The 25397-nt window shown below is 54.8% G+C and overlaps 7 protein-coding genes across 7 annotated transcripts; 3 read left to right on the forward strand and 4 right to left on the reverse strand.

The window, feature by feature from the left end:
• Positions 1-1597: 1597 nt before the first annotated feature.
• Positions 1598-2939, reverse strand: MONBRDRAFT_22287 (uncharacterized protein; the record flags this gene model as incomplete). Its single annotated transcript, XM_001742695.1, has 3 exons — positions 1598-1765; positions 1909-2369; positions 2498-2939. The coding sequence occupies 3 exons, from the start codon at positions 2937-2939 to the stop codon at positions 1598-1600; spliced, it is 1071 nt and encodes a 356-aa protein (XP_001742747.1).
• A 1836-nt stretch (positions 2940-4775) lies between these two features.
• MONBRDRAFT_5172 (uncharacterized protein) lies at positions 4776-11175 on the reverse strand (the record flags this gene model as incomplete). The annotated part of the gene is made up of 10 exons (XM_001742696.1): positions 4776-6514; positions 7045-7222; positions 7369-7719; positions 7879-8152; positions 8301-9637; positions 9764-9876; positions 9983-10049; positions 10419-10505; positions 10710-10805; positions 11095-11175. 10 exons carry the CDS (start codon positions 11173-11175, stop codon positions 4776-4778), a joined length of 4323 nt encoding a protein of 1440 aa, XP_001742748.1.
• A 1352-nt stretch (positions 11176-12527) lies between these two features.
• Positions 12528-14670, forward strand: MONBRDRAFT_22289 (uncharacterized protein; the record flags this gene model as incomplete). Its single annotated transcript, XM_001742244.1, has 6 exons — positions 12528-12585; positions 12689-12900; positions 12926-12992; positions 13107-13165; positions 13252-14416; positions 14585-14670. The coding sequence occupies 6 exons, from the start codon at positions 12528-12530 to the stop codon at positions 14668-14670; spliced, it is 1647 nt and encodes a 548-aa protein (XP_001742296.1).
• Positions 14671-15619: 949 nt separating this feature from the next.
• On the reverse strand, positions 15620-16723 carry MONBRDRAFT_2913 (uncharacterized protein; the record flags this gene model as incomplete). The annotated part of the gene is made up of 6 exons (XM_001742697.1): positions 15620-15721; positions 15827-15897; positions 15993-16074; positions 16194-16255; positions 16388-16478; positions 16631-16723. Coding segments are annotated over 6 exons (501 nt in total), but the record flags the coding sequence as incomplete, so codon positions are not given.
• Positions 16724-17857: 1134 nt separating this feature from the next.
• Positions 17858-19010, forward strand: MONBRDRAFT_21059 (uncharacterized protein; the record flags this gene model as incomplete). Its single annotated transcript, XM_001742245.1, has 4 exons — positions 17858-18068; positions 18184-18398; positions 18564-18767; positions 18855-19010. The coding sequence occupies 4 exons, from the start codon at positions 17858-17860 to the stop codon at positions 19008-19010; spliced, it is 786 nt and encodes a 261-aa protein (XP_001742297.1).
• A 237-nt stretch (positions 19011-19247) lies between these two features.
• Positions 19248-20153, reverse strand: MONBRDRAFT_21060 (uncharacterized protein; the record flags this gene model as incomplete). Its single annotated transcript, XM_001742698.1, has 1 exon — positions 19248-20153. One exon carries the CDS (start codon positions 20151-20153, stop codon positions 19248-19250), a length of 906 nt encoding a protein of 301 aa, XP_001742750.1.
• Positions 20154-20757: 604 nt separating this feature from the next.
• On the forward strand, positions 20758-25384 carry MONBRDRAFT_30913 (uncharacterized protein; the record flags this gene model as incomplete). Its single annotated transcript, XM_001742246.1, has 21 exons — positions 20758-20885; positions 21030-21165; positions 21304-21435; positions 21565-21639; positions 21731-21776; positions 21852-21970; positions 22118-22143; positions 22249-22337; positions 22437-22552; positions 22624-22836; positions 22946-23120; positions 23297-23430; positions 23537-23608; positions 23718-23780; positions 23958-24060; positions 24144-24255; positions 24370-24460; positions 24549-24606; positions 24722-24862; positions 24976-25055; positions 25167-25384. The coding sequence occupies 21 exons, from the start codon at positions 20758-20760 to the stop codon at positions 25212-25214; spliced, it is 2157 nt and encodes a 718-aa protein (XP_001742298.1). The 3' UTR covers positions 25215-25384.
• Positions 25385-25397: the final 13 nt, after the last annotated feature.

Raw genomic sequence — 25397 nt, forward strand, 5'->3', positions numbered from 1 at the left:
CTGCTTCGGCGCCGAGTCGAAGTTACTCAGCGCTTGGCACAACGCCTTGATCGTCTCGCCAACATTGTGGCGCGTGATGGAGGCGTGGATCAAGTGAATGCCGAGCTCTTGAAGGAGGCGGAGCGATTGGTGGAGGCTTCGTATGGGCCTCGTTTATTGGGCACAATTGCGCGAAAATATCGTGCAGGCGCCGCCATCGGCCGTGGCGGGCTATCCGGTCTCCGATCACGTCTACAGGGCCCCTTTCGTCGTTTAGGTTACGCAATGCGTTCCATGAAGTCCTTGGTTAGCGTGGGGAAGGCCCACGAGCGCTTTGAGCGCGAGTCGGCAATTCAGCGCGAGTCGGCCGAACGACAGCGCCAGGAACAGGTCATGGCTCGCTCCATCTCTGTGCAAGACTTGAGCGAGGAGAGCGAGACTGAGAGTACCGGCACTGGTGCTGGCGATGCGTTTGTCAACGTTAGTTTTGTCTCCTCCGAGCGATCCCGGAATGCCCCTTCAAGCAAGAGTAGACCGGTACCCACTCATGAGACAAGCGAAGCATCTGAGGTGCGTGGCTGGGAAGCAGCGCCCAGTTCAAGCAGCAGCGATGACGAGCAAAGTACCGGTGCCGAGACGCGGCGGGCTCCTGGTGGCGAGGTGCCCAGCTCGAAGCCGGCGGGTCGCGGTGCCACACCAGCTGGTGAAGCAGGAGCCAAGGAAGACAGCGAGTCTGAGCCCTTGCTTGATGAAGAAGAACAGCGCCAGCGAGAGCAGGCTTTGTTTGGGGACAGCTTGCCGGCACTGCTAGAGGCCCTTTGGTGTGGTATGGAGCTGGACCTGGATGATTTGCTGCGTGAAGCCACGGCTGTTGTGCTCAAAGGCAACAGCCATGGCTTGCCTGCAGTGGATCCCGCGGTGCGCGATCAGCGTATTAAGATGCTGGCGCTGGTGGCAGATGTCTTTGAGGCAGTGAGTACCAATTATTTGGCGACACACCCCGAGCCACCGGCGTCAGAGAGCCTGGAGCGGGCAGCCATGGCTGCAGCGGTATTTCGTCAGCACGGTGCCGATGCCGATGTGGACATTGATGCAGTGTATCGCGAATGGCAGGCGGCCGGCGGCGCCTCGGCCCAACCTGAGTGAAGAGTAGGGCTCTGAAGTCGCTGCCTATGGCACTCTAATCTAGGCTTGCTTTTGTGTTTTTTTTCCCTTGTCTTTCCTTGCTAAACTCGCACCATCCCAGCTCAGCTAGCTCATGCTTGGTGTTAGCAGCGGGATAGCAGTGCTTGGCAATGGCCATATCATTGCTTGTGAATAGTTGGATGAATAGTTCATTGAGTACAGCACTTTTGTTTTTTTCAAACATCCCAATTCTCGACACTGCCGGAGCTTTAAAACAGAACAGCACGGATAAACAAACACGATCACGAGAGGGTTTGCATTGCAAACTATTTGTTGTCGATGGTGCACAAGCACGCGGATTTCAGGGACAACGTTGGCGTGTACGCTGGCACCACGACCGAGCGACAGAGAAAGGCCACGGGCCCGATACATGCAGAGTCGAGGGATGCTCACATGACAACATATAAAGCAGGGTTTAGGCCCGGGGAGTCATTTAAAAAAGCTTGCTAAAGGCAACGGCGAGCATGACCAAGAGCAAGCTAGCAACTTGCGTTGTGGCACTGTCTGTCATGAGCACTCGGTTGATCTCATGGGCTACACCGCCATCAAACTGGATGTTGCCTTCGACCACGTCTGCCTCATTGCCATCCTCAACTTCGACCTGATCAAGAGGGGAGCGAAAAAAAAAAGAAAAAAAAAAGCATCGCAAATTTACACGAGTCAGAAAATGCATTGATGCCAGCGCGAGTGCAAAGGGCGAGCATGAACAACGCGGGAAGAGATGGAAAGAGACGAGCGGCTTACCTCAACGCTGAACACGTCGCGATCAAATTCAAGTTTTACGCCATCGATAGTGTCCACATCTTCCTGAATGACCAAGGCATCCAGGGTCATAGTTTGGTCAATGATATGCAGAAGCACAATCGAGCGGAGACGATCCAAATCCGTCTCGAAGAGGTCGTTGAGCTCGTCGTCATCCAGAAAGCCAAAGGCCTGGTTGTTGGGAATGAGGACCGTCAAACCGTTGTTCTGGAAAAGGCGATCAGTCAGGTTGGTGGCTTGGATGGCATCGTAAAAGAGTGTGTAGGAGACGTCGCCGGTTAACAGTGCCTCAAGGCCATTGGCCATGGGCATCATCGTGGTCTCATCGTCATTGTCGACATCATTGTCATCGTCGGTGCTTGTGGACATGGGGGCAGGCGTCGTGGGCACAATCAATTCAAAGTCCAGGGGGATGAGGACGGTGTCAATGGCATGCACGACACCTGTAAGATTGCGTGGGAGCACCAGCGCGAGTATGAGTGGTGTTCAAGGTGCTGGCATGCAGCGTTGGTACGAATGCTGGGGAAGAGCCAAGTTGCTCGCCGGCAGGGCAGGAGAGGGTGGAACATACCAGTTTCGACATAGCCGTTCAGACCAACCACCTCGGCTTCCACGTCACCCGCAGACATCACAAAAACAGAAGTGTCGTCACCCTCGCCTTCGAAAAAGACTGTCACATCGTTGTCCGCCAAGAGGGTGGGGTATTCCGTGCCATTCACAAACTGGCTGGCTGAGATGTTACCCGCAATGACGTGGTGGAACAGCAGCTCTTGCAGTTGGTCCAGGTTCTCTTCTGAGAGGAGAAGCGTCACCATGGTATCATTCAGCTTGGCAAAGGCGTCGTTGGTGGGGGCAAAGATGGTGTAGGTGTCATCATCCAAGCTATCGGTCAGGTTGGCAGCGTCCAGGGCCGACTTGAACGCTTGAAACTCTTCCATGTCCAAAAGATCGCCAATGGTCTGCTGCGCGGCGACTGCGCCTAGCAGCAGGCACAACACAAAAACAGCCTTCATAATGACTGAGGATGGAGGGCACACCAGCGCTCGTAACGTCCTTTGACGATCCGCACAAGGAGGGCAACTTTGTCAGGCGAGACGGTCCGGAGTTGTTGCAGAAGTGGCACGGAGCTGGAGGCAGGAAAATGCAACCCCGGTCAGCCAGCTCGGATCATGGCGCGCACGCATCTGCGCCGCGACCCAGGCCGACCTGGCGCGATCTTGCTAGGGCCTGCTTTGGGTGATGCAGGCTCACCGCATGTGCAAGTGGGCGTGGCGCCATGAAGCAGTACATGTAATACAATGATGTCCGTGTATCGCACGGTGGTGTTCGGCGCTGAGAACAGATGACAAGGATGTGGGCTCCATAGACTTGAGCAGTCTTGGCCGAGCTTGCCATGCTGATGGACAGACATAGTCGAAGGATTTCAAGGTCGCACGCGTCATCTACTGTTAAAAAAAGCTTCGCGACTTGCGTGGTGCACGCTGCGATCAGGCTTGCCGAGGACGGCGTTATGAGCACGGGTGCTTGATTGATTGCAACGACAACAATGGCCGTGCAGACAGTCAAGGCCGTCGGAGGCCACACCCCATGGCGAATGTGCAACAGCAGCACGCACAGCCGAGTCCTCGTGTGGACTGCATCTGTCACCACTTCTGGTGTGATGAAGTATCATCTTTTAAGTCTGGCAGTCGCCTCCCACCGCAGCTGGCAGGTGGACATGGGGTGGACATGGGGTGAACATGCTCCCCATGTCCGCTTCAGAGGAGTGTGGCAGACGAGCAAGCAAGTCATGAGCGCGCCCATAGCATGACTGGGTCGGGACAGGACGTGAACGAGACAAGTGCAAGTGCCATCACCAGCTTCAGCCCTTGCACGGCCCCAGAAGCAACGTGGGCGCCGAGCACCAGGTCTGCAACCCCCCGCACGCGAAACAGCCATCGTCAAAGTTGCACCGGCGCCCCTTGTGCCTGGTTGCAACCAACCAACTTCTTCGTCTCAAATAAACAGCTGCCGTCTACATCGGATGTCCTCATCATCACCACCGATCATCACCACCATCACCCTCTCTTTCAAGGAAACACGCAACACACTGCATTGCACCGTGCCACTGCGTGCATGCATGCATGATCGTTGCAAGCAGAATTGGTGCTTTGCTCATCGAGCTACATAAGGAAAGGTTCAACATAACGTGACGTTCCACACACGCGCCCGTAGGTGTGATGGCAGCATCGGTGGTAGGAATACGTGTCGAAGAGTCCACCATCTTGTGCGGCATCAGCACTTGTTTTCTTGAACATGGTCGACCACCTGTTTTCTCCAGCTTTTGGCCTTCGTCCGTTCTTTATGATCGCTGCTGCACAAGACCTCCAATCGCCTGTGGTCGCTTGCTCAACGACTACTCGTTTCTCTTCTCCTGTACACCATGGCGGCAGCGGCTTGGCAGGTGGGGAAGGCTGTCCTGGTCTGGCTGGCGTGCATGCGGCATCCAGCACAGTAAAGAAGCCACGAGATGACATCAAGGGCTGCAAACAAAGTGGCTCCCTTTGAAGTGATACGCATAGGGGATCATGATACATTGGGAGAGGTGATACTACATTCGGGTGTATATAATTACGGTAGCATGTGCAGCCCATTAAAGATGAAGAACGGCTAGACGCAAGCCAAAACGGCAGGCACAGCATTGATGATGAATCACGAAAGCAATGAAAAGCAAGTTAATAATAATGATAAACGCCGCGAACGAATCAGAGGTTTGCCCGCCGGGCCAGTGGGAGTGTTCATTAGAACGGGCAGCGGCGCTAGAGACTCTTGTGAGAACAAACCGCATGTGAAACAGGCCCCCACCAGGCTCACTTGTTTTGTGCTTGTGCAGCTCCCACCCCTGACTTGCGGCGTGCGTCGGGACTTGACGTCGCGCTGGTCTTGGCTTTGCTTGTGCCCATGATTGCAGATTTGGGGCGGGCCTTGCCAGTTGTTCTGTTTGCACTCAAAGTCTTGTTCTGGGCGCTTGACGGCGAGCTTGCCATGGATTTTGGTCGTGTCACGGTGTTGGCCGAGCTGCGCCCCGTTGGCGTGCGACGATTTGCTCCAGTCGGAGTGGCCGAGGTCGATGAACGAGTTGAGCTCGAGCCGGGCGTCAGTGAGGACCTTGGTCGAGCCTTTGCGGTGCCCGGTGTACTCGTCCGTGGCGTCCGAGGGGATGCTGTGGCTGAGCTTTGGGCCGAGCTCTGGGCCGATCGCAATGTGCTAGCCGAAGTCGTGCCCACCTTGCGGACGCCCTTGGGGCTAGAGCCGGCGCTGCGCACTTTTGGGGATGGTGTGGTTGCAGCCAGCGTCTTGTCAGCGACGCGAGTTCCCGCGAGCGCCGAGTGTCGCCTAGTATCACTTGCCGTGCCGCGAGAAGGTTTCGAGCTGGCACGCTGTGCCGCAACACCCGAACTGGACGGACTGCCCCGAAGCACCCGGGTAGCTGGTGCCTTGGCCGTCGCAGCGGTGCTTTTGCCGCTTGCCTTGGCCTTGGTAGTCTTGCCAGCTGACGTGCTCCCGGGTTGTGCGCTCGTAAGACTAAGGCGGCGAGTCGCTTTGGGTGAGCTCTTTGTCAAACTTTTTGGGGAAGTCTTTGATAGGCGGCGTCGGGCCTTGGGTGAAGTTGAGTGCGTCGACGATCGGCGTCGGGCTTTGGGTGAAATCTTGGGCGAGGCTTTGGGTGAGGCCTTGGGTGAGGCCTTGGGTGAAGCTTTCGGTGAAGCCCGAGCGGACGCCGAGCGCGACTTGGATCGCGACTTGGGCGATCCTGCACCCTGCGTCGAGGGTGGTGGCGGGGAAGAAGCTTGTGCTTGGTCGGCTTCTGCTCGCATTGCATCTAGTTCAGGCTGAACTCGGTCGAATGCCTCAGGTTGAGGCACTGCCGCCTCGATTGTTTCTTCTTCAACTTGCTTCAAGTCAGTAGCATTCACATCCACTTCATCGAGAGGCACAGTGCGACGAGGGGCGCTGCTGGGTCGCGGTGCCACGGGCGGCGGGGTGCGAGCGGTTCGCGCTGGAATCGGCACGGGGGCCTTTTTCTTCGGACGAGGTGCCGGCGCTGGCGGAGCGGAGGGTGTGATAAGCATGTCACGCCCGTCAGGCGCATTGCTAATGTTTTGGCTTGCAAGCCTCTCCGTCCCTAGACCGGGCTCGTCTGAGCTGGCACTTGTGCCATGGGCACCATCTTCAGCGTTCGTCGTCATGGTGGCGTGATCCTCCTCGTGACCGTGAATCTCATGCAGCACGTCACGATCAAGACCTGTAAAGGCATCGGGGGAAACTAAGTCTTCACTCGCTTCCTCATCTTGACTCTGCTGGACCGAAGAAGCAGAAATAGAGGAGCGCAGCGGCGACGAGGCTGGGCGCTCGGGTTCCGCGATGCGGGGCGGTGGCGCATCACTGCTCAAGCGAATCTCTGCCTGCGTTAGGGAGCGCCGCGTCAATTTGGCAGCATTGGATGTACGATCCTTCAGAGCAGGGTCGGATGCAGTTTTGGTCAGGCATCGGCGAGCACCCGGCGCGGTGTGCTCGCCCAACCACGAGTCAAGGGTCTTCCATCCACCTACACACCCAATAACGGCAGCCAGCAACAAAAAGTACGCGGTCCCATAGTCAGAATCTGCTTTCATGAGAAGCCCCGCCAGGACAGATCACGGTGCAAGACCCACCTCCGGTTCGCACCATGAAGCGCTGACGCACTTCCCGGACAAAGATGGCCTTGTCCATTCCATCAAAGAGAAACTTGCCCTTTCCGCAATATTTGTACTATCACATCAATACAAAACGTCACGCCTCCGTTAGCATGGTCTGGAAGTCAGTCATACAAGCTAGCCCTATCGGATTTCAGAGCCAGCGGACCTGAAGATTTGCGCCGAGTCCAAGCGCATTGAGACGGTCTTGCATCATTGCATCAAGAGGATCAGTTTTTTTGAGGCCATCACGAAACTGTTGCACAACTATCAGCAACCCCATGATGGCAGAGAGCCAGTTGGCTTATCAGACCGACTTGTTTACTCGGAACGGCCTCAAATTGTTATTCTTTCAAACAATATTGCTCCCCGTCGCTTGCGAAGCTTGCAAGCGCCCACTTACCGGGAATGCCAGAGGAGGTACGGCGGTTGAGTAGATCGCTTTCGCGTCGAGACAAGCCGGTGTCCACACGGCTATGGACCTGGGTCACACGCACGGGCTCGTGCAGTTGCTTTCGCCCCTCGGCCTTTTTCTTGCGCTTTTTGATAATCTTCATGCTAGCTGGCGCGCTCGTATCAACCTGAAGCACCACAAAATCCGGGACAACAGGGTCAATGCCAGTCAACGCCTCGACACGAGCCTTGATATTTACAGTTTGGCGATGCTCTCATTGAGCCCGCTCCACTCCGGCAGGCCTGTCAAACCGACGTCGGACGGAAGACACACCTTGGCGCGCACCCAGCTCCAATCAAGCTTGGGGAAGCGGGGAAGCTTGAAGCCGGTCATGAAGCGACGCAGACGTGAGGCAACCACATCTTGCTGCTGCGAGAGCTCTTCTAAATTATGCGGACCATCTGAGGCCACGGAGGGCCGTTCACTCAAGCGCGCAAGCCGGTCGCGCATTCGCGTGGCCATGCTCTCGTCCGTGGCAGCCAACTGCTGTCGCAGATCATTGAGTAGCTCCTCCATGGCAGCCAGTAGCTGCTCAAGCTCGACGCTGCCCTCGTCCATGTTTGACACGAGTACTTTGGCACACGTTTCGAATTGCGGCAAGCGCACTTCCACAACCGGAAATGTCTACAGAGTTGCAACACACACGATGACAACAGATCAAGCGTGGTGCTTGACATCATATGCAAACACAGGGAGGCAGAGAAGTGGAAATGGAACCAAAAGGGCGGGGGGAAATGGATGTACTACCATGACAATGCGATGGGAGCGTGCCGCTGAGCATACCTGCCGAAATCGTTCAAATTGGAGCTGAAGGTCGCTGCTAAGCTGAAAGGCTTTATCTGAGCCAGAGGCAACTACGCGCTGGACCAACTCATCAATGGTCGAGGCACTGGGCATGTCAGACTCGGTCAAGATGGCTTGGCCCGCCTGGAGCATAAGATCGTGTTGCCCCTGTAAGCGCTGCACCAGTTCAATAAGGCTCTGCGCACCGGCATACAAATCATCCATGCTTTCCGAGCAGTCGTCTGCAAACTGCGTGGCGCGCTGCATAATCTCTCTGGAAAATCAAGGAGTGCAGCAAAGCAATACAGCAAGGAAAAAAAAAAAAAAAAAAAATGAATCAAGAAAACCGATCATCCAGCAAGAACAACAAGCAGCGTTGGCCATAACTGGCCAAGTGAGACGGAAAAAAAAAAATGCCGTACTTGCGCTTGCGATTGGTTTTGTCACCGAGGAGGTCGAGGAAGCGAGGCGTGCTTGTGTGCATACCAGCCAGCAGTTCTTGGGCTTGGTGTAGAACTTGGCGTATACCCTTGTTGGCTGGTGGGATTTGACCATGCTCAGTGGCATCAACAGCGTGTAAGAGTTGATTCATCTGCTCATTGGAGCTCCGTAGACGAGACAAGAGAGCACGGGCGGCTTCCATATCGGCAAATACGGCTTCATCGCTAAGAGCGTCCCCAAAAGGCGTCAAAGCGCGAGACATGATGTCGTCGTCCTCTGGATCAAGCAGAGTTCCCGTGGCAGGTTCCACCAATAAAGCATCGAGGGCCAGCGCCGGCACGCCCGTCCAATCAATGGCTTGGACACGAACCGCTGCGACGTGGCATGGTATTTGGTGCGGATCCAAGGTCAAGAGACGGTTCGAGCAGCGGACATCCTCGTGTACATCCACCACGCCTGCAATGTCGCTGTCCAAGCATTGAAACGCTTGCCACGGGCCGTTTGGTGTCATGCGAACTTGAATCCGCAGCGAATAGGCCACGTTGTCTTCATTGGCGCCGGCCAAGACGTAAAGATGTTGAAGCTCCATGCGATGCTCGAGGCGTAGCTCGACCCAAGGCTGGGTGTCCTCGGCCGTGTTAGCATGCCAAAATTGCTCTCTGGTCTGGCGCCGGAGCCAGGCATAGGAATGAGTGTCACCAATGTCGCTACTGACGACGAGCTGCACCGGACCAGCCGCGTGCTCCTCGTCTTGCCCCGCCTGGCTAGCTGAACAGCTCGGGGCATTCGATGCGTCATCGGCACGTAGGGTAGAGGCCAAATGCCCGGGTTGTTGTCCATGAAACATGAGTGTGGCTCGAAAGGGCGCACTCCAGGATTTGGGACGGAGCTGCAGGCGACGAGCCAAGATCCCGTCAGGAAAGGAAATGAGTTTGGAAGCTGCCGAGAACGGCTTGTCGGCCATCGGCACTGGGCTGAACAGTTGGGCTTCTTCAAAGGGCGTGGCTGAAAGCTCGAATTCGCCAAGTGTATCTTCAGCTGCAGTGGCAATCGTCATGCGCTTGAGCAACACCAGGTCGGGGATATTGACAATGAGCCGGTCAGCAAACCAGGTGATGTCATCAAGAATCCACAAATCCACGTCGCCGTCTGTCATGATGAGCTCGAGGTTGCATGACAGCTGGCGATCCGCTTCGTCCAAGCCAAGAGTCTGGGCCGGAACAACATCGCCGCCCAGAGGATCATCAGTCTCATTGCCATCAGCGTCGTTATCATCATCGCCGTCGTCCGTCTCGTCAATGAGCCCGCTCTCAGAGTCCTAGGGCATGCGGGCAGGTGTGTAGAGGCAGCGTCAAGAGGGCAAACGAGCTCCAGCTGACGCTACTGTTGAAGCACGGACACTGCATCCTGTAATGCGAGTCGATGGAAAGTCGGGCTGGCCTACCTCGCCGAGCTCCAGGTCATCATCCTTGCCATTGGCGATTGCATCGCTTGCATCATCCTGTTCCTCCTCCTCGGCTTCTATCTCTAGTTCCAGTTTCATCATTTCGGTCGTTTCTGCCAGGCATGAGCGTGTCAAGAATGAGGAAGAAAGGGGCGAAGGCAACAGGAATCAGCAGCAAATGGCGTGACGATCCAGGTAAACGAGTGCAGGACAACGAACCGATGCCAACGTAGGCGGCAAACTTGGCCACTTCCAGAATGATACTCAACACCTTCTTCTCGTTGCGCTCTGTGAGTCAAGCAGATGGCAGGGTTCATCGGACATTGAGAACAGGGGCCACTGCATCTCAGGAGGTGGTGCGCAGAGGCCACGGGCAAAGCACAGCAACAAACTAACGCTCGACGACATCGTTGGTCTCAAAAAGCATGTGCTCCGGTAGGCCCAAGTCGTGGCACCAGCGTAAAAAGGTCTAGACCAGCAAACCGCCACAGCATGGCGACCACGGGGATTGAGAAGCTGGCAGCAGTGACATGTGCGTGCCCACAACAACGGGTTGCTGTGCCTCTTGCAAGCTCCTCTGTCACTTTGTCGGTCAATCTCCGCTATCTCTATGTCTTGATCAAGCAGTACGAGGTAGGATGTTCGAAGTGCTCACCTCGACGTTGTCTCGAGCAAAGGCAGGGTGGTTGGCCGGCTCGCGACAGCGGAGGCGGGCTGTTCCGTCGCCCACGCGGCGTTTGGTCTGTTTCCAGATGGCACGTCGTTTATGTACATTCTATGATGATCTCACCGTATCCAGTCATGTGGTGAGCCATGCAAAATATTTGGGCGCGGATCGGCTCATCATGTGCAACGACAAATAAAAAAAAGGTGGAGGCAGGCATGCACAATCTAGATGCAGCAAGCGGGAGTGCCATTGGTGTCAGGTTGAGAAAGAAGCACATACGCGCTTGTTTTCGGGGGTGTCATTGGCGTTTTCGTCAACGCCCTCCGCTTCAATCATGCGCGCCAGTTTGACGAGTAGAATACCCGAGCGTAGTTCCTGCATCGGGACAGTACAGGGTTGGGGTGTGTGTGATTTACAGCTCGGCACGGAACGAATAGCAGCTTCTTCAGCCGGGCGTGTCATACTAGCGCCAAATCTTCACCTTGAAGAGGGATGAGTATGTCAATTCGAGACTGAGGCGTTGATTGAGCCAGTCTGTAATGTCCTCACGCATGGCCTGAACATCCTCGTCCTGTGCTCGGTGTCAAGAGTGCAGACCAAGTCAATCGAATACTCTAGGGAGACAGAACAGAAGATTGCAAATTGGATGACAGGAACAGCTTACCTCGTGCTGATGTCGCCAAAATTCATTGCGTGCATCCACCTTGGTAGGGGAAGCAAAGGCCGGGCTGTCCATGGAAGTCATCCTTTGCTGATGTCTACGGTCTAACCCAACAACCGGGTCTGGGCGAGCTCGCCAGTGTGCTTGCTGGGATTGGGAGGGGGCTTTGTGTTGTGCGCAGGCCCGAGAACCAGCTCGGTGCCCGCCTCACGAAATAAATAAATAAAGCCTGGAGATGAGATCCTGGCAACGTTCAACGGCCTGCCGAGCGCAGTAAGACTCCAAGGGTGAGCAATCAATGATCGACTGCTCCGCCTACCAACTGGGATCGTCGTGCGCCTACCGCCAACCAACCTGCTGCTTGACTCGATCCTTCGATCTCGGACCCATCAAGCGCCGCAGTACGGCCAAAATCCGAGTGGGCCGAGCAACTAGCGGTACGAACGGAGACCTCGGGTCCTCCGACGCGCGCGCTCTCTCTCTCTCTCGCTCACTCTCTCTCTTTCTCTCTCTGAAAAAATAAAAATGAGCTGCAGCCGCAATTCGAAATTCAAACTCACGAAACCAGTGAGAAACCTCATATAAAATCCTTCAAAATATCAAAGTCCGTCAGTATCCACACTTTGATTGTATGACAAATTGTGACTTGGCGCCACCACACATAGCCATCAAAGTGTGCCATAGGTCTCTCTTTACTTTTGTTGTTCATTTCATCTGACATCCTTCTTTGTGTGTGTGTGTGTGTGTGTGTGTGTGTGTGTGTGTGTGTGTTCCATCATCTTCCATTTGTTTCTTCGTTTTCCTGAAGACGGACTGTGTGTGTGTGTGTGTGTGTGTGTGGGCAAACAACATCTTTTGTCTGCGTTTCGGAGAGGCAGGCACGACAGGTAAGAAACGGCAGCCGCATGTCGCTGCCTTGCTTTGGCGGATTGAGAGGAGCACACTCGATACACGTGGAGGGGTGAGGGGGTTGACAAGGTCATGAGGGTGAGGGAAACTGGGAATGTATGAGCATGAATGCATTCAGAAAGCTTCCGATGCTTCTTGGCGAGGGATGACGACGGCACGGAGGCTCATGGACCACGCCCGTTGGCAGCCCCGGCTCCCTGCACCAGATCACTTGCGTCTCTCTGATGCCACCACTACACATCACATTGCTAGCACATCACTTCCCTCCCAGTTTATGAGGCTCACCTGTTTGCCTTTTGCTTGCCCAACCCGCTTTCCCGTTTTGATCAAAAGGTACACGCACACGCGCGTGACGTGACGAGACGAGACGAGACGAGACGAGACGAGACGAGACGAGACGAGACGAGACGAGACGAGACGCGTCTTGAAAGCAGCCTCTCATCTGCCTTCAGCTTTTCTCCCTCCCCTCCCTCTCTTTCTTGGTGCCCGATTGCCTTTTTTTTCTGGCAAAGGCACCCACCGGTGCCATGGCGCCGACCGCTTTTGACGAGTTTGGCAGTCTCGAGCCTCAAGATCAGCTCTTCGGTGAGCCTTGCGCTGCCACCCACCACCCGCCACCCGTGGGGCTTCTGGCTGGCATGCTCTGCTCTCATGGCCTACTTTTCCGCCCACGGTCTTTCGCTTGCAGGTGCCGACTTGAACTTGGGCTTGAATCCTTCCATATTCGACCCCTTGATGCTCGAGGCCACCGTGCCCTTTGACGATGGCGCCGAAGGATCACTTTCGCTTGATGATGTCACAGGCACAGGCGTATGTGAAGAATCTCCCTTCCCCTCACTAAGCCACGACCCTGCTTTCCTCGACGCCCACGCCACAAAGCCACCACGCCTCGACTCATTGGTTCGACGCCTTGGCCACTCACTAGGTTTCCAGTGCACTCTCTCCCCCTTTTGGCGAGGACTGTGCACCTATCGGGCAGGACGACCATGATGGTAGGTGGCCATGCGCAAAGCACCTTTTCCGGCCCTCGTTTTGCTGGCGTGGACGCTATTGCATGCTCCACCCTCATGAAGAAGTGATGATCACTCTTGCTTGACTGTGTGCAGGCTCAATCAAGCTCTTTGATACCACACACGAGCTGCCAACGTTTGCCGATATCGTGCAGGTACGAAACTCCCCTGCAGTATGGTGGGCGCTAATCCCAGTTGTCCTGGCCTCTTTTAACCTGTTCTGGCCCCCTTTCAACCACAGTCAACTTCTGAGGGCACCATGTCATCGGCAGCTGCATCCCCACTGTCTACGACCAACGCCACATCTCCCCTTCATCACGCCACCGCCCCCACGCACACCCATGCCGGCTCAACCCAATCGCAAGTCCAAGGTGTACCCATCGGCCTGGCTCCGCCCACCCCGCCTACAGCTTACCCCCTCTCGACGACCTCGGCAAGGACCACCAACACGCCCTTGGCTGCCCGTGCGGAACCGATGAAGCGCAAGCGTCGCGCGCGCAAGGCAATAGACCCGACTGCCCTCAGCCCCGTCGAGCTCCTTGAGATCAAGGAGAAGAAGGAGCGCCGCATGCTCAAGAATCGCGAGTCTGCTTCCCTCTCGCGCAAACGCAAGAAAGAATACCTCGAAACCCTGGAACATCAGCTCCATGATGCCCAACAGCAGCTGGGTCGAGCACAGCACCAAATTCAGCAGCTGCAAAACGATAACCACGTGCTTCGGGAGCAACTGGCCAACTACCATGGCTTTGTCAACTCTCAGCCTTCGCTTCAGCAACAGTTTGCGGCCTTTGCAAGCCAGCGCCCCGCCCGTACCGCTGCGGCAACAGTAATGCTTGCGGCCCTTCTCTGTGTTGCCTTTGTGGGAGCTCCAGGGTCCAACCTTTTGCTGCGCGGGGTTGAGGGTCCCACGTCCCCCATGGCCGTGACTGGTGGCGCGTGGCACGCCCGCACGCTGCAGGCAGCCCAAAAGGTACCATTACTGGCCCACGTGCACAACGCGCCCTCCGATACGGTGTATCCCCTTGGCCTGCACCACGATCATCTGACCTCGTCGCTCCGCGATGGCCCGCCGCGGGCCATGCCTTCAAACATGCTCAACCCCTTGCTCAAAATGCACGAGCATGCGCTAGAGGAGCGCATGATGCTCGATGGTGTTCGCATTCCCACCCCTGAACCAGGTCATCAATCGCTCGTGGATCCCGAGGAGGAGGAGTTGGACGGTGTACCGACCCTTCGGATTGGACATAATCAGCGCGATGCCCTTGAAACAACAGTGCATCGCAAGGACGACACGAGCTACATTTTCTGCACCGAGGTCAAAGTGATCTCTGCTCAGGCTGCTTCCTCGCGTAGCCGCCTATCCTTGATTGTGCCCACCACTACTCTTGACGATCTGGACAACGAAGGTTAGTGGTGCTTACCGTCCTGATTGGTTGGATGGCAGTCTCATGCTGTCTCACTTGCCAAGCTTCTTTGCGCTTCAGTCCTACAACCCTCGCTTACCTTCGCTTGTCGCCAAACGCTCATGTATCACCTTGTCTCACTCTACCCCATGCCATTTTTCTTCCTTGTAGGGGAAGCGGCACACCTCATGCAAATCGACTGCGACGTGGTCGGGACCAAGTTGATTGCCACAGAGAATGCCACTGTTGTCGGCTAAAGCCCCCTTGGACCTCCTTCAACTTGTTCCTGCCACATAATTTTTGTGTGCCATCTGCGAGAGCGCATCTCGTGCCGATCTCATTGTCCATCAAGATTGCTTTGAAAGTGTTGCCCATTTGTTGTGCAAAGCGTTTTATCCCGCCCAGGTCTCTGTCGCTACCGCTGATCGGTCATGCGGAAGCCTGTGGTGCTCTTGTTATATCCTCTTCAAGGCGTTCTGTCGCGTCGTTTCGTACCCATTTCTTTTTTTCTCTTTTCATTGTAATTGGCCCCTTATTATGGGGCTGATGTTGTCATTGCTGTGCAAGCATCCCTTTCCTCGATGCCTCTACACCTGTCCCCATATTCATACCCGAGTATCTTGTTTGTTTTTACGCTTGCGCCTCTCTGTCTGCCCGTCTCTCTTTCTCTCTGAAGACCAATCGAACAAAGCTATGCACATCATCATCATCATCATCCCCCACGAGCCAACTGAGGCTAGCATCGGGTTGTCTAACATGTGTTGCGCGGATTTGGTCACCACACTTTGCACATTGAGTACTGTCGTCCAAATCCACACCGCTCTTGATGCAGTGCGACCTCGCCTTGCACATTCCTGCGAGCCTTTTAACCACGTCACCTGTTCGTACAAGCTGTAGTCATACTGTGCAATTTTTTTTATTCATAACTCGGTCGGGCCTTGCCCCAGAAGTGGTTTGCTTCTGCACATCAAATGTTCCAAGAATCTTCAACACTCAGCCGAAAGACCACCAGGGGTACTATGCGGCCGTCATTTTGGGACTACGAAACGGATTCCTTTTGAGAGCAGCTAGAACCCAGTCGACACAGCTTTGAACGTTGTCTCTACGGCAAGCAAGCACGATACGAACAATGTGATGGTCAGAGCAGCGAGCGGAGCATCGCCTGGGGATATTGCTGAGGTTTTGGTGCTTGCTTGCTGCATCGTACCCATTGGTGGCGCTGATGGAGTGAACTTTGCAATCTCGAACCCCAAGCTTGTACGCGCTCTGGTTGAAGACACCTTTCACCTCGGCGATGGTCATAGCGTCCTGTGACGTCGCGAAAAGAGCCGGCACCATGAGGTGAGCCACAGCCCCTCTACACACTGAACAGTCACACAGCTGCACACCCGCAGCACGCAGCGCCAGGGCTACCTCAATGTCTTGTTTGTTGCAGACCACTAAAATTGGAAGTCCCTCAAGCGGCTTCTCTGAGACCATGGCATCTAAACGAAATAGATGTCAAGCAAGACATTACAATGACGAACACGGCAAAAATTGTGTGTTTGGAATTGCGTTGGGATGGCGGGCCATCGCGTACCAAAGGCAATACGAGACTCTTCAAGGCGTGCACGATCAGCCGAATCGACCACATAGATGATTCCGTGGCATTCTTCGTAATACTGAAGAGGGCATGCCAAATTGTTCATTGGTCAGTTTGCTGTCGAGCCGCGATGCTGACATGTGCAGATGGACCAGCTGTGCAAAGTCATGGTGGCCGGCCCGGAGGCAAGGAACGCACGTTAGGCCAAAGCTCCTGAAGTTCTGCTTGCCCACCCAGGTCCCAGAATGTGATGCGTACGCCTTGACGTCAATGCTGCTCACTATAGATGCATGGGCACACATGAAAAACGTCTCAATCAGACCGTCGGTTGAAGTGATGGAAACATGCAGGAAAACCCAGGACGGCGGCTATTTCCTGCGTCAAGGCGAAACAATACTGACCGTTGAGGCCAACCGTGGGGGCCGTGCGAGAACGGGCTTTGTAACCGGGGCGATTCAGAACTTTGAATTGCTCAGACAGCGTCTAGGCATCGTCGTGAAGCAGGGCAGCGCAGAAAGCAAAACGGTTCGAGAAGAAATCATCGAGTGAACAGTGGAAAAGTTAAGAGTCCGCAGGACCATCGTGCATCACCAGGGTATGATCAGCCAAGACGCGAAGGAGCGTGCTCAGCCTACCGTTTTGCCTGCATTATCCAACCCCAGAATCAAAACGTAGTACTCGGGCCTCCGCGTGAGGTAGTCATAAAAGCCGCTCAGTAGTGAAAACATGCCTGCTGGCTTTGTGCGGCGCCTGCGGCGCTCTCACATTCTGAAAGCAGATGGATGGAATAGGCGCAGCCCGGCACCATCACGTCGAATGAGCACCGGCGACCGTGCAGCAGATGCATCGATGGGAACGCACATACCCGTTCTAGGAGCAATGGTAAGTATACGTTGTTGGCAGTGGCAGTCGGTCAATCTTGGCCGCCCGAGACAGACCTGAGCACGACAGTGGGTCGGTTGACCAAGCACTCCTCGACAGGCACACAGCGCTTGAAGACGTCAACCCGTGCCACGGCCACGCTTGAGCTGCACCCGACACCTAGCCGCTTCGTTTCACCTTCCACGTCACCTCGCCCCCACCCCCCACCCCCAAGCCTTTGGTGCACGCCGTTCACTACCCCCACACCCCGATTCAACCAGAGACCAGAGACCAGAGACCGGACCAGAGACCAGAAGATCGCCTCCGCTTCGGCATTGGGAAAATAAGTATTTTCCATCTGTTTCCGTTGACGCGGCTGGAAAGCGCTCATCAGATGGAGCTTATTACATCAAGTATTTTACTTTTAAATCAGGTAGCGGAGCATTGCGTCGTGGCTGTTGACGTCTCTCTCTCTCTCTCTCTCTCGGCGGCAACGGCAGTTGGGCTGCTCCGGTGACGGCACCGGTTCTCGTTCACCCTTGTGGGTTTGGCCTCTGGTCAATGGCTGGGGCAGAAAGTTGGATGAGACTTGCTGTTTGTGGTCTTTATAGAGTTCTGTTGGACTCACTTGTTGTTGCCAATTCTTGTTTGTTAGCCCTCTGCATCTTCTTCTTGCATCATCCTCCTCGCGGCAGCAGCGGCGGAGCCCTTCGTGTGAGACCCTGGCTTGCCTGCTATCAAATTCCCCTGTTGAAGCATCAAACATGGCTGCACCCGCCAGTCGCCCCTTGCGCTACCTCACCCAAGCTCAGGTAAAAGCCCCTCGCCATCTGCCTCTGCGGAGACGCCACTGCGTGTCGCTGTCGTCAAGGATTGCGAGGTCGAGGCTGTACGCCGACTCAAAGCTGGCTCTTGTGATCATGTCGGCATAGCTGGACGGGTTTCGGCGAGATGGATACCTTGTGATTCCCAAATTTTTCACAGCAGACGATTGCCAGCACATGCGAACCGCCATCGAAGGCGAGATTGCCCGCTATGACCCCGCCAAGGAACACACGACCATCTTCAGCTCAAACGCTGAAACCCAGAATAGCAACGACTACTTTCTCGAGTCAGGCGATAAGATTCGCTACTTTTTTGAACCAGGTGCCATCGATGACCAGGGACGCATCGTGGTCCCCACCGAGTCGGCCTTTAACAAAATTGGTCATGGTACGTACCCCGACTTCTCTCTCTCTATTTCTTTTGTTTTTTTCCCCTGGCCTTTTTTTTCCGACACGTCTGCACGAGAACCGACGTGACGCTCATGCAATCCAAATTGTCATAGCCCTGCACTCTTTGAACCCAACCTTTCGCAAGTATACCTTTGATCCGCGCATCGTGGACATTGCTGCAGATCTGGGCCTTAACGAGCCCGTTGTACCACAGTCCATGTACATCTTCAAGCAGCCTGGCATTGGTGGGGAGGTGACCTCCCATCAGGATTCAACTTTTCTCTACACCACCCCACTCAGTACTACGGGATTTTGGATTCCTTTGCAGGTGTGATGCCTGTCATCGGACCCGCTGGACAAGACATCCTGACCTCATCAGCCCTGACCTCGCCAGCTCTTTCACCCTCCTCCCCCTCTCTCTCTCTCAAACTCTCTTGCCTCTTTCCCTCTACATCCGCGCTCATCTGATCTCGCATTTCATATTGTCAAATAGGATTGTGACCGGGAGAACGGGTGCTTACAGATGGTTCCAGGCTCTCACCATCAGGGTCTCCTCGGAGATCGTCGCATGGTCCGAAGCACTAACGAATCCGGCGTGCTGGGCACCACCTTCACGGGCCAGTATTTCGCCCCACCCCCTGAGGAGTTTCAAGCCTGCGAAACGCCCATGGGATCTCTCGTCATTATTCACGGCTCGGTACGTACCAGGGCCAACAATGACCCGCCCAGCAGCCCATCCCGCCCACGCTAACCAGCTAGCCCACGCCCACTTTGTCCTCAATAGGTGGTGCATCGCAGTGACCCGAACAAAAGTGCGCGGTCACGCCACGCCTACACCTTCCACGCCATCGAGTCCCAGGACACGGTTTATGCTTCTGACAACTGGCTCCAATACCCAGAAGACAAACCGTTTCCCCGTCTTGTACCCGAATCAGGCTAAACTCAGCAGAGCTACCGCCACCAACCGTATTCATCACAACCAACGCTGTCGTGCTTCACCCCACTCTTGCGGCAACAGGCCCTGATCGTGCTCAGTTATTGGAGGGTTGTCGTTTCATAATCAATTGCTAAATTCATTGATCCTAGCGTGACCGAACACCTTGAGCACCGGTCACCGTCACCCCTCAAAACTCCACTGTCGTACATACGAGGAAGAAGCAGAAGAAGAAGACTGTCTTTACATTTCAGCCAAGGTATCAGCCAACAGCTTGAGCGAGGGAGCAATGTAAGTGGGATAGTCATCTTCTCCGGGCTGGGTGGCATCCACATGCGACTGACGCGTGACCCCGCTCATGACCAAAAGCGTTGCCATATTATTCGTGTTACCAAAGATAATGTCCGTGTCCAGCCGGTCTCCGACCATGACGGCGTGCGCCGAGTCACGATCCAGACCATGGAAGGCATAAAGTGCATCAACCAAGAAAGGCGAGGGCTTGCCTGCGACTTCGGGTGCACGCCCGATAGCTGTCTCCAGCGCTGCCACCATGGTTCCACCGCCCGGAAACTCTTGTTCGTCATTGAGATGAGTGATGGCATCGCGGTTGGTGGCCAAGAAGAGACAGTCCTTATTCTCTCGCGCGCACATGGTAGCGTAAGCCAGCTTGTAGTAGTTGATGGCACGATCAAAGCCGACGACAACGGCTCCAACCGCCGGGTCAACCTCAAAGCGCTCTGGAACAGGGAATACACTGCTGCCTTCGTCGTCCGGTCCACCCAATACAGTGTAGCCAGCCTCGCAAAGCTCCTCACAAAGCCCACTCTGTCCGACGACGTACACCTTGCGACTTTTGTCAAGCTTGGCCCGTTGAGTGAGATAGGCAGCTGCGGCCGAAGCAGATGACCAAACGTCATCGCGCTCAACCCAGGTGAGGCCGAGACCGTGGAACTTTTTTACAAAGTTGGCGCGTGTCTTGGTCGAGTTGTTTGTAATAAACGCCACTCGTTTTCCGTGTCGACGCAAGCCATCCAGGGCATCGGCCACGCCATCAATGAGCGTGGCGCCGCGCCAAATGACACCATCACAATCGAATACAAAGAGCTTGGTCGATTCGATCAACGCCCGGCATTGCGCCACGTTCATCATGCCTCGCGGGGTGCTCATCTTTCCAGTCTGCCTAAAACTGATTTGGGCGTCAAATCGCACACGCCCACAAACATGAGCAGCGGCTGATACTTGAACTCGGCGAGCAAAAGCACCACCGCCTCCACTGACGCGTCAAACGGATGCAGCAGGGCGAGCTCATGCACGAGTGGCTGCAAACAACAACCATGCGTCTACCAATCTCTGCCTCCATTCACATGCACAACAGTCACCAACAACATACACCCTTTAACCCAAACCAGCCAGCCAGCCCTGCCCAGAGACCACCACCTCCACCATCCCCATCAGGCTCTCTCACCTGCTCAAAAAAAAAAAAAAAAACTGAGACTGAGACTGGGCCAGAGATGGAGACAGGGACAGAGACACAAAGTGACAGAGACAGAGGGAAATACAATGGGCTCCAGAGACAGAGAGAGGCAGCAAGGGATGAGAATGAAAGACAAAAGGGTTTCTTCCGAGTATCAACTACGGCTGGTAGCGGCTATGACCTTGACGACCACACACACACACACACACACACACACACACACACACACACACACACACGACTTTTTTTTTTTTTTTTTGCAGTTTGACATGTGAGTGAATGGCAGCGTCGTGTTCCCGCCTGTCTACCTGGCTGGTGGCCCGCCTGCTTGCCCTGTCTCTTGATCTGCGTTTGGTTGGCCTGGTTCTTCTATACCTGCTTTTCTTCTTTGATTTGTGTTGTTTTTGGTTCGTTCCCCGACTTCTCTCTGAGGGGTGGTGGTCTTTACCGTCGACCCTGACAGGGAGGGATCGCCGCACCAGTCAGCGCTCACACAAGCAGGATTGATGTACATTCGCCTCTCACGTCATACATGGTACAACGCCCGATAGTCACTTCTGTGCCTCATTCACCAGCCGATCAGTACAAGCCTCGCGACCAGCGCTCTTCCTCTCGGCTCGAGTTCGTGCCACCGCGCTGCACACATCAGACGTGCTAGGCGCTGCCGCGATCATGGATCAATATGATGTACGTTGCTCGTTGGCACGACAGAAATGCCTAGTATCTGCACCAGCACCACCTTTTTTCAATCCACCACTGCACTCAGACGCCAACCCTGTTCTTCTCTGTGGCCTGAACCCTTTGCCTGGCTGATGCACACCTTAGGTCCACAAGCGTCTCGGCAAGGGTGCGCAGGGTGCCGTTTACCTGGTCACGGACAAGCGCACGGGTGAGCAGTGTGTCATGAAGATGGTCGAGTGCAATGATGAAGCTGAAGCAGATAAAGCTTTTCGCGAGGTACCTCCGCGTAACGTGCCCACCCTGCTGAGATGGTCGGATGGATTGTAGTTTCTCTGGTTTTCGTCTCACGCCCTCCTGCGTGTATCCGGACGCCGTGCTTGCAACCCTGACTGTGGACACGGGCAGGCCATGGCCCTTGAAAAGCTCAAACATAAATACATCTGTGGCTATCGTGAACTCTTTGTCAACTGGGATCGCGAGGTGACACGCGCACGCCGCCTTGTCCGATTGACTTGCCTTGTATTGTCTCCTGGCTGCGCCTCACTCTCGACACGATTCATCGTGCGCATAGAAAACATCCATGTTTGTGTGTATCGTCATGGACTTTTACAAGGCCGGTGCGTATCGTGTCTTCGCGTCTGACCTGATCACACGTCCCAGGGCCAACTCGTGCACTTGACTTCATGCGATAGGCGATTTGGACAATGTCATCAAGCAATACCGCTCCAAGGAAAAGGCAATTCCCGAGAAGATTTTGAAGAAATGGTTTGGCCAAATGGTCGAAGCGCTTGTTTTCATCCACTCTCAAAAGGTGCGAGCCGGCTCACTATTGATTGGAAAAACATGCGTGCCCCCATTAACCTGTTTTGTAAATGGTTCCGGTCCAATCTGGATGCACTTGCATTCCTGCCTTACGTTCCTCATGACACTTGGGATCCCGTTCGCCTTGCCCGCACAGGTGGTCCATCGCGATCTTAAGCCCAGGTAAGATGGGCAGCCAGCCGGCTTATTTTTTTTTTTTTTGAAGGGGGGGAGGGGGATTGCTCTATTTTTATTTTATTGGTGACACATTGCTTGGCGTTTGCTTAGCAACATGTTCATGAGCGATGAGCTTGACATCAAGATTGGAGACTTTGGTGTCGCCACCGTCATGCAAGGCACCAAGACAGGCACCACAGGTCAGGCAGAAATCGATTTTCACAGAGCTGTCCCGCGACTGGCTGTCGCTCTTTGGAGTTTTGTTCTGACGTTCACCATCTGACCTTTGTCGCTCGCAGTTGGGACGGTCAACTACATGGCTCCGGAAGTCTTGGAGCGCCCGTACAATGAAACCTCAGATATCTGGTCTCTGGGCTGCATTCTCCTTGACGCAAGCACCTGCGGTTTTCTTGATGTAAGCGCAAGTGCGGCTGCTGTACTTCGCCCGTGCTCGCTTCATCTCACCGCCTCGGGCTTCTTTTCCAGCACTCGCAAGCTCAGAGCCTCCTGTTTGAGGTCAAGCACAAACCAGCACGTCTTGAGGATGCTCTTCAGGAGATTAACAAGACCTACAGTCGCGAGCTCTGCCAAGTCATTCGTGCCATGTTGCGGCGAAACTTTCACCAACGCCCGAGCGCGAAAGACCTGACAGCGCTCATGTTTGTGCAGAGTTGCCTGTCCCTCTCCAAGTCCGAGCTGGTATGATGCAAGCCCCCTTGCTTGCCCCCGATGAACACGCTTGTTCCAGACCCACGGCTTCATTGGCTCTGCGCCGGGCGCCCCTGGCCTCTATGCTTGGCTTGAATAGGTCCGCAAAGACTGCTTGTCGGGTGAGTCGGAAGCCTCCGGCGCCAAACCAACCACAACCAAGCGCATTCCCAGCAAGGTGGAAGAGCTTCCTAGTTTCATGAAGAAAAACGACACGCGTGTTGGCTGCCAAGTGGCCGCGCTTGAAGAAGCAGCGCGCCTCATCTCCTCCGTCCGTACGTTTTAGGCCCTTGTTGCGCGATCTCTGTCCCTGTGTTCTGTTACCTTTCCGTTTCATCACTGGTGGCGCAGCCGCTGAGCTATTGCAGATCTTGGTGAGCCATGTACTCATGTTCTTGTATGTGACGTTGGTGCACCCTGTACGCATGCCCTTGTATGTGACTTTGTGTAGAGCAAGAGTTCACCACCGAGATGCTCGCTGCTGTCCTCGAGGCCATGCATGATTTTAAAAACAATGTGTGGGTGCAGACTGCAGCTTGCCAAGCCTTGGTGGCTATGATGCAAGCCAAGGACTCGGACCCCGAGGTAGACCCTCATCCCCCGACCTAATGAAACCAAATGCAACCCTCTGAGTTCTCGAATGCTTGTCATCATGCCAGCGTTCTGCCCCGTTCTTTGCTGCGCCGCATAGTACCGTACCGTCGAAGTTGTGCGCCATGTGCTCCAAGCCATGCGCTCGCATGCTGTCAGCGCACTTCAGCAGGTGTGTGATTTAATTATTGGTAGCAAGCATGTTCACCTCCCAGGTGCCATGCTCCGGACCCAACTCAAGGCATAAAAACCGGAATCCTGCCGCGAACCGCACGTTGTAGGTTGCATGCCAGCTCATTACGGTCATGGCCACGGAAGAGAACTCAGCCAAGTTGCTGGGTGAGGTCAGTCTCTGCAATGCAAACCAAAGGATGGCGTTACAGAAGCTTTCCTGCGTCCTGGTTTAGCTGCTTTCGTCGCTGGGGCCTGCTTTTTTTTTTTTTTTTTTTTTGCTGTTTCTGCAACGCACCTCACGGCGTTTGCTTGCTTGACTTGTGCTTGGCTGGATCTGCCGTATCCAGCAAGGCGCTGTGCAGGATGTCCTCGCAGCCATTCGCGACAACATTGATAGCGCCAGCCTTGCCAAGGATGGCTGTCTGGCCCTGTGGAGCCTCTCGCTGCATGGTTCGGATTTCGTTGTGTCTTGGCTCTCTGGAAACTCAATCGGCAAAAAGATTGGCGTGTCCTCACAAATCCGTATGATGCAGAGGCAAATGGGCGCATCGTAGCGGAAGAACGCGGCATTCAAGATATTATTAACATTCTTCATACGCACAGCGAAGAAGTGCCCACCATCACAGCTGCCATCTCAGCAATCTGGTAATTCCGGCTCAGAAGACGACCTCTCTGCTTTTGACTGTGTCTTCACTTGCTCTTGATCCACATGTCTGTCATCTCATACACTTGCCCGTCATGTTTTGCACCCCTCTCTAGGACCTTGTCTGCCGTGGATGAGATTGTGGACGATCTCGTGGATGAAGGGGGTGTAACGATGATTCTGATGGCCCTCCGCAACCACGGCCTGGTAAGTCGTAACGTGCGGGCGTTCAAACTTTTGTTAACGCCGTGATTCACATGGCAACCTCGATGCCCGTCATTTGCGATTGCCGTAGGAGCATCAAGAACTTACTCTGGAAGCACTGCAGGCGTTGGCTGCCCTGGCTGTTGAAGGTCAGCTCCCTTATTTCAATTCCTCAGGGCGATCTCGCCCCAGGTCCCTTCAGAGGTAGGGGGTGTGCGCCCAGTCACTCAGTCACTTGTGCCAACGCGCCCCCTGCACGCGCAGAATCTTGCACCGTGTGTGTCTTGGATCGCGATGAGGGTGTTGATGGCTTGCAAACGCTCATCGACACGGCGCAGCACTACAAAGCCGAGGCCCCGGTTATCGAGGCGCTGGTGGGAGTCATTGCAGAAATTGCTGACCACCGTACGTGCACACCGAGAGCAGCCCTCAGCCCACCCGTGGATAGACAACATGCTACTGCGCAAACCGTGAGTGTGATTCGGTCTGACTTTTTGTGGTTTGTAAATTGGGCACAGGTGACAGCGCCGAGGTGCTGGTGGAAAGTAACTTTACCGAGCTTCTCATGACTCTCAAGGCACAGCACCCGACCGATAAGGTTTGAGCACCATGCTTGCGCGTGTTCAACCTGCTTGCCAATTGGCACTGCTGTGGATGTGTCCCCAACTGAACGCCTCGGTGTGTCTGTGTTTGCTTTTGTGTGGTATAGGAAATCCAATCTCGGTGCACGACGGCACTAGCGGCCTTGCAGCAATGAGCCGAAGCTGCTTCGCCCAAGGGTTAGCGTCCATGCAGCATATCTGGACGGTTGCGAAGTTTGTATCTACCCAGTAAATGTCTAGAGCCGAGATCGTTCTTCGTGGCCTCGGCATCGAACCAAACACGTCGTGAGTGACTTTTGAGACCTTATTGAACTACTTCAATTACAATTATCCCCGTG

Source organism: Monosiga brevicollis, genomic scaffold, assembly GCF_000002865.3.
Source record: "Monosiga brevicollis MX1 MONBRscaffold_2 genomic scaffold, whole genome shotgun sequence".
In the NCBI taxonomy this organism is placed as follows: domain Eukaryota; class Choanoflagellata; order Craspedida; family Salpingoecidae; genus Monosiga; species Monosiga brevicollis.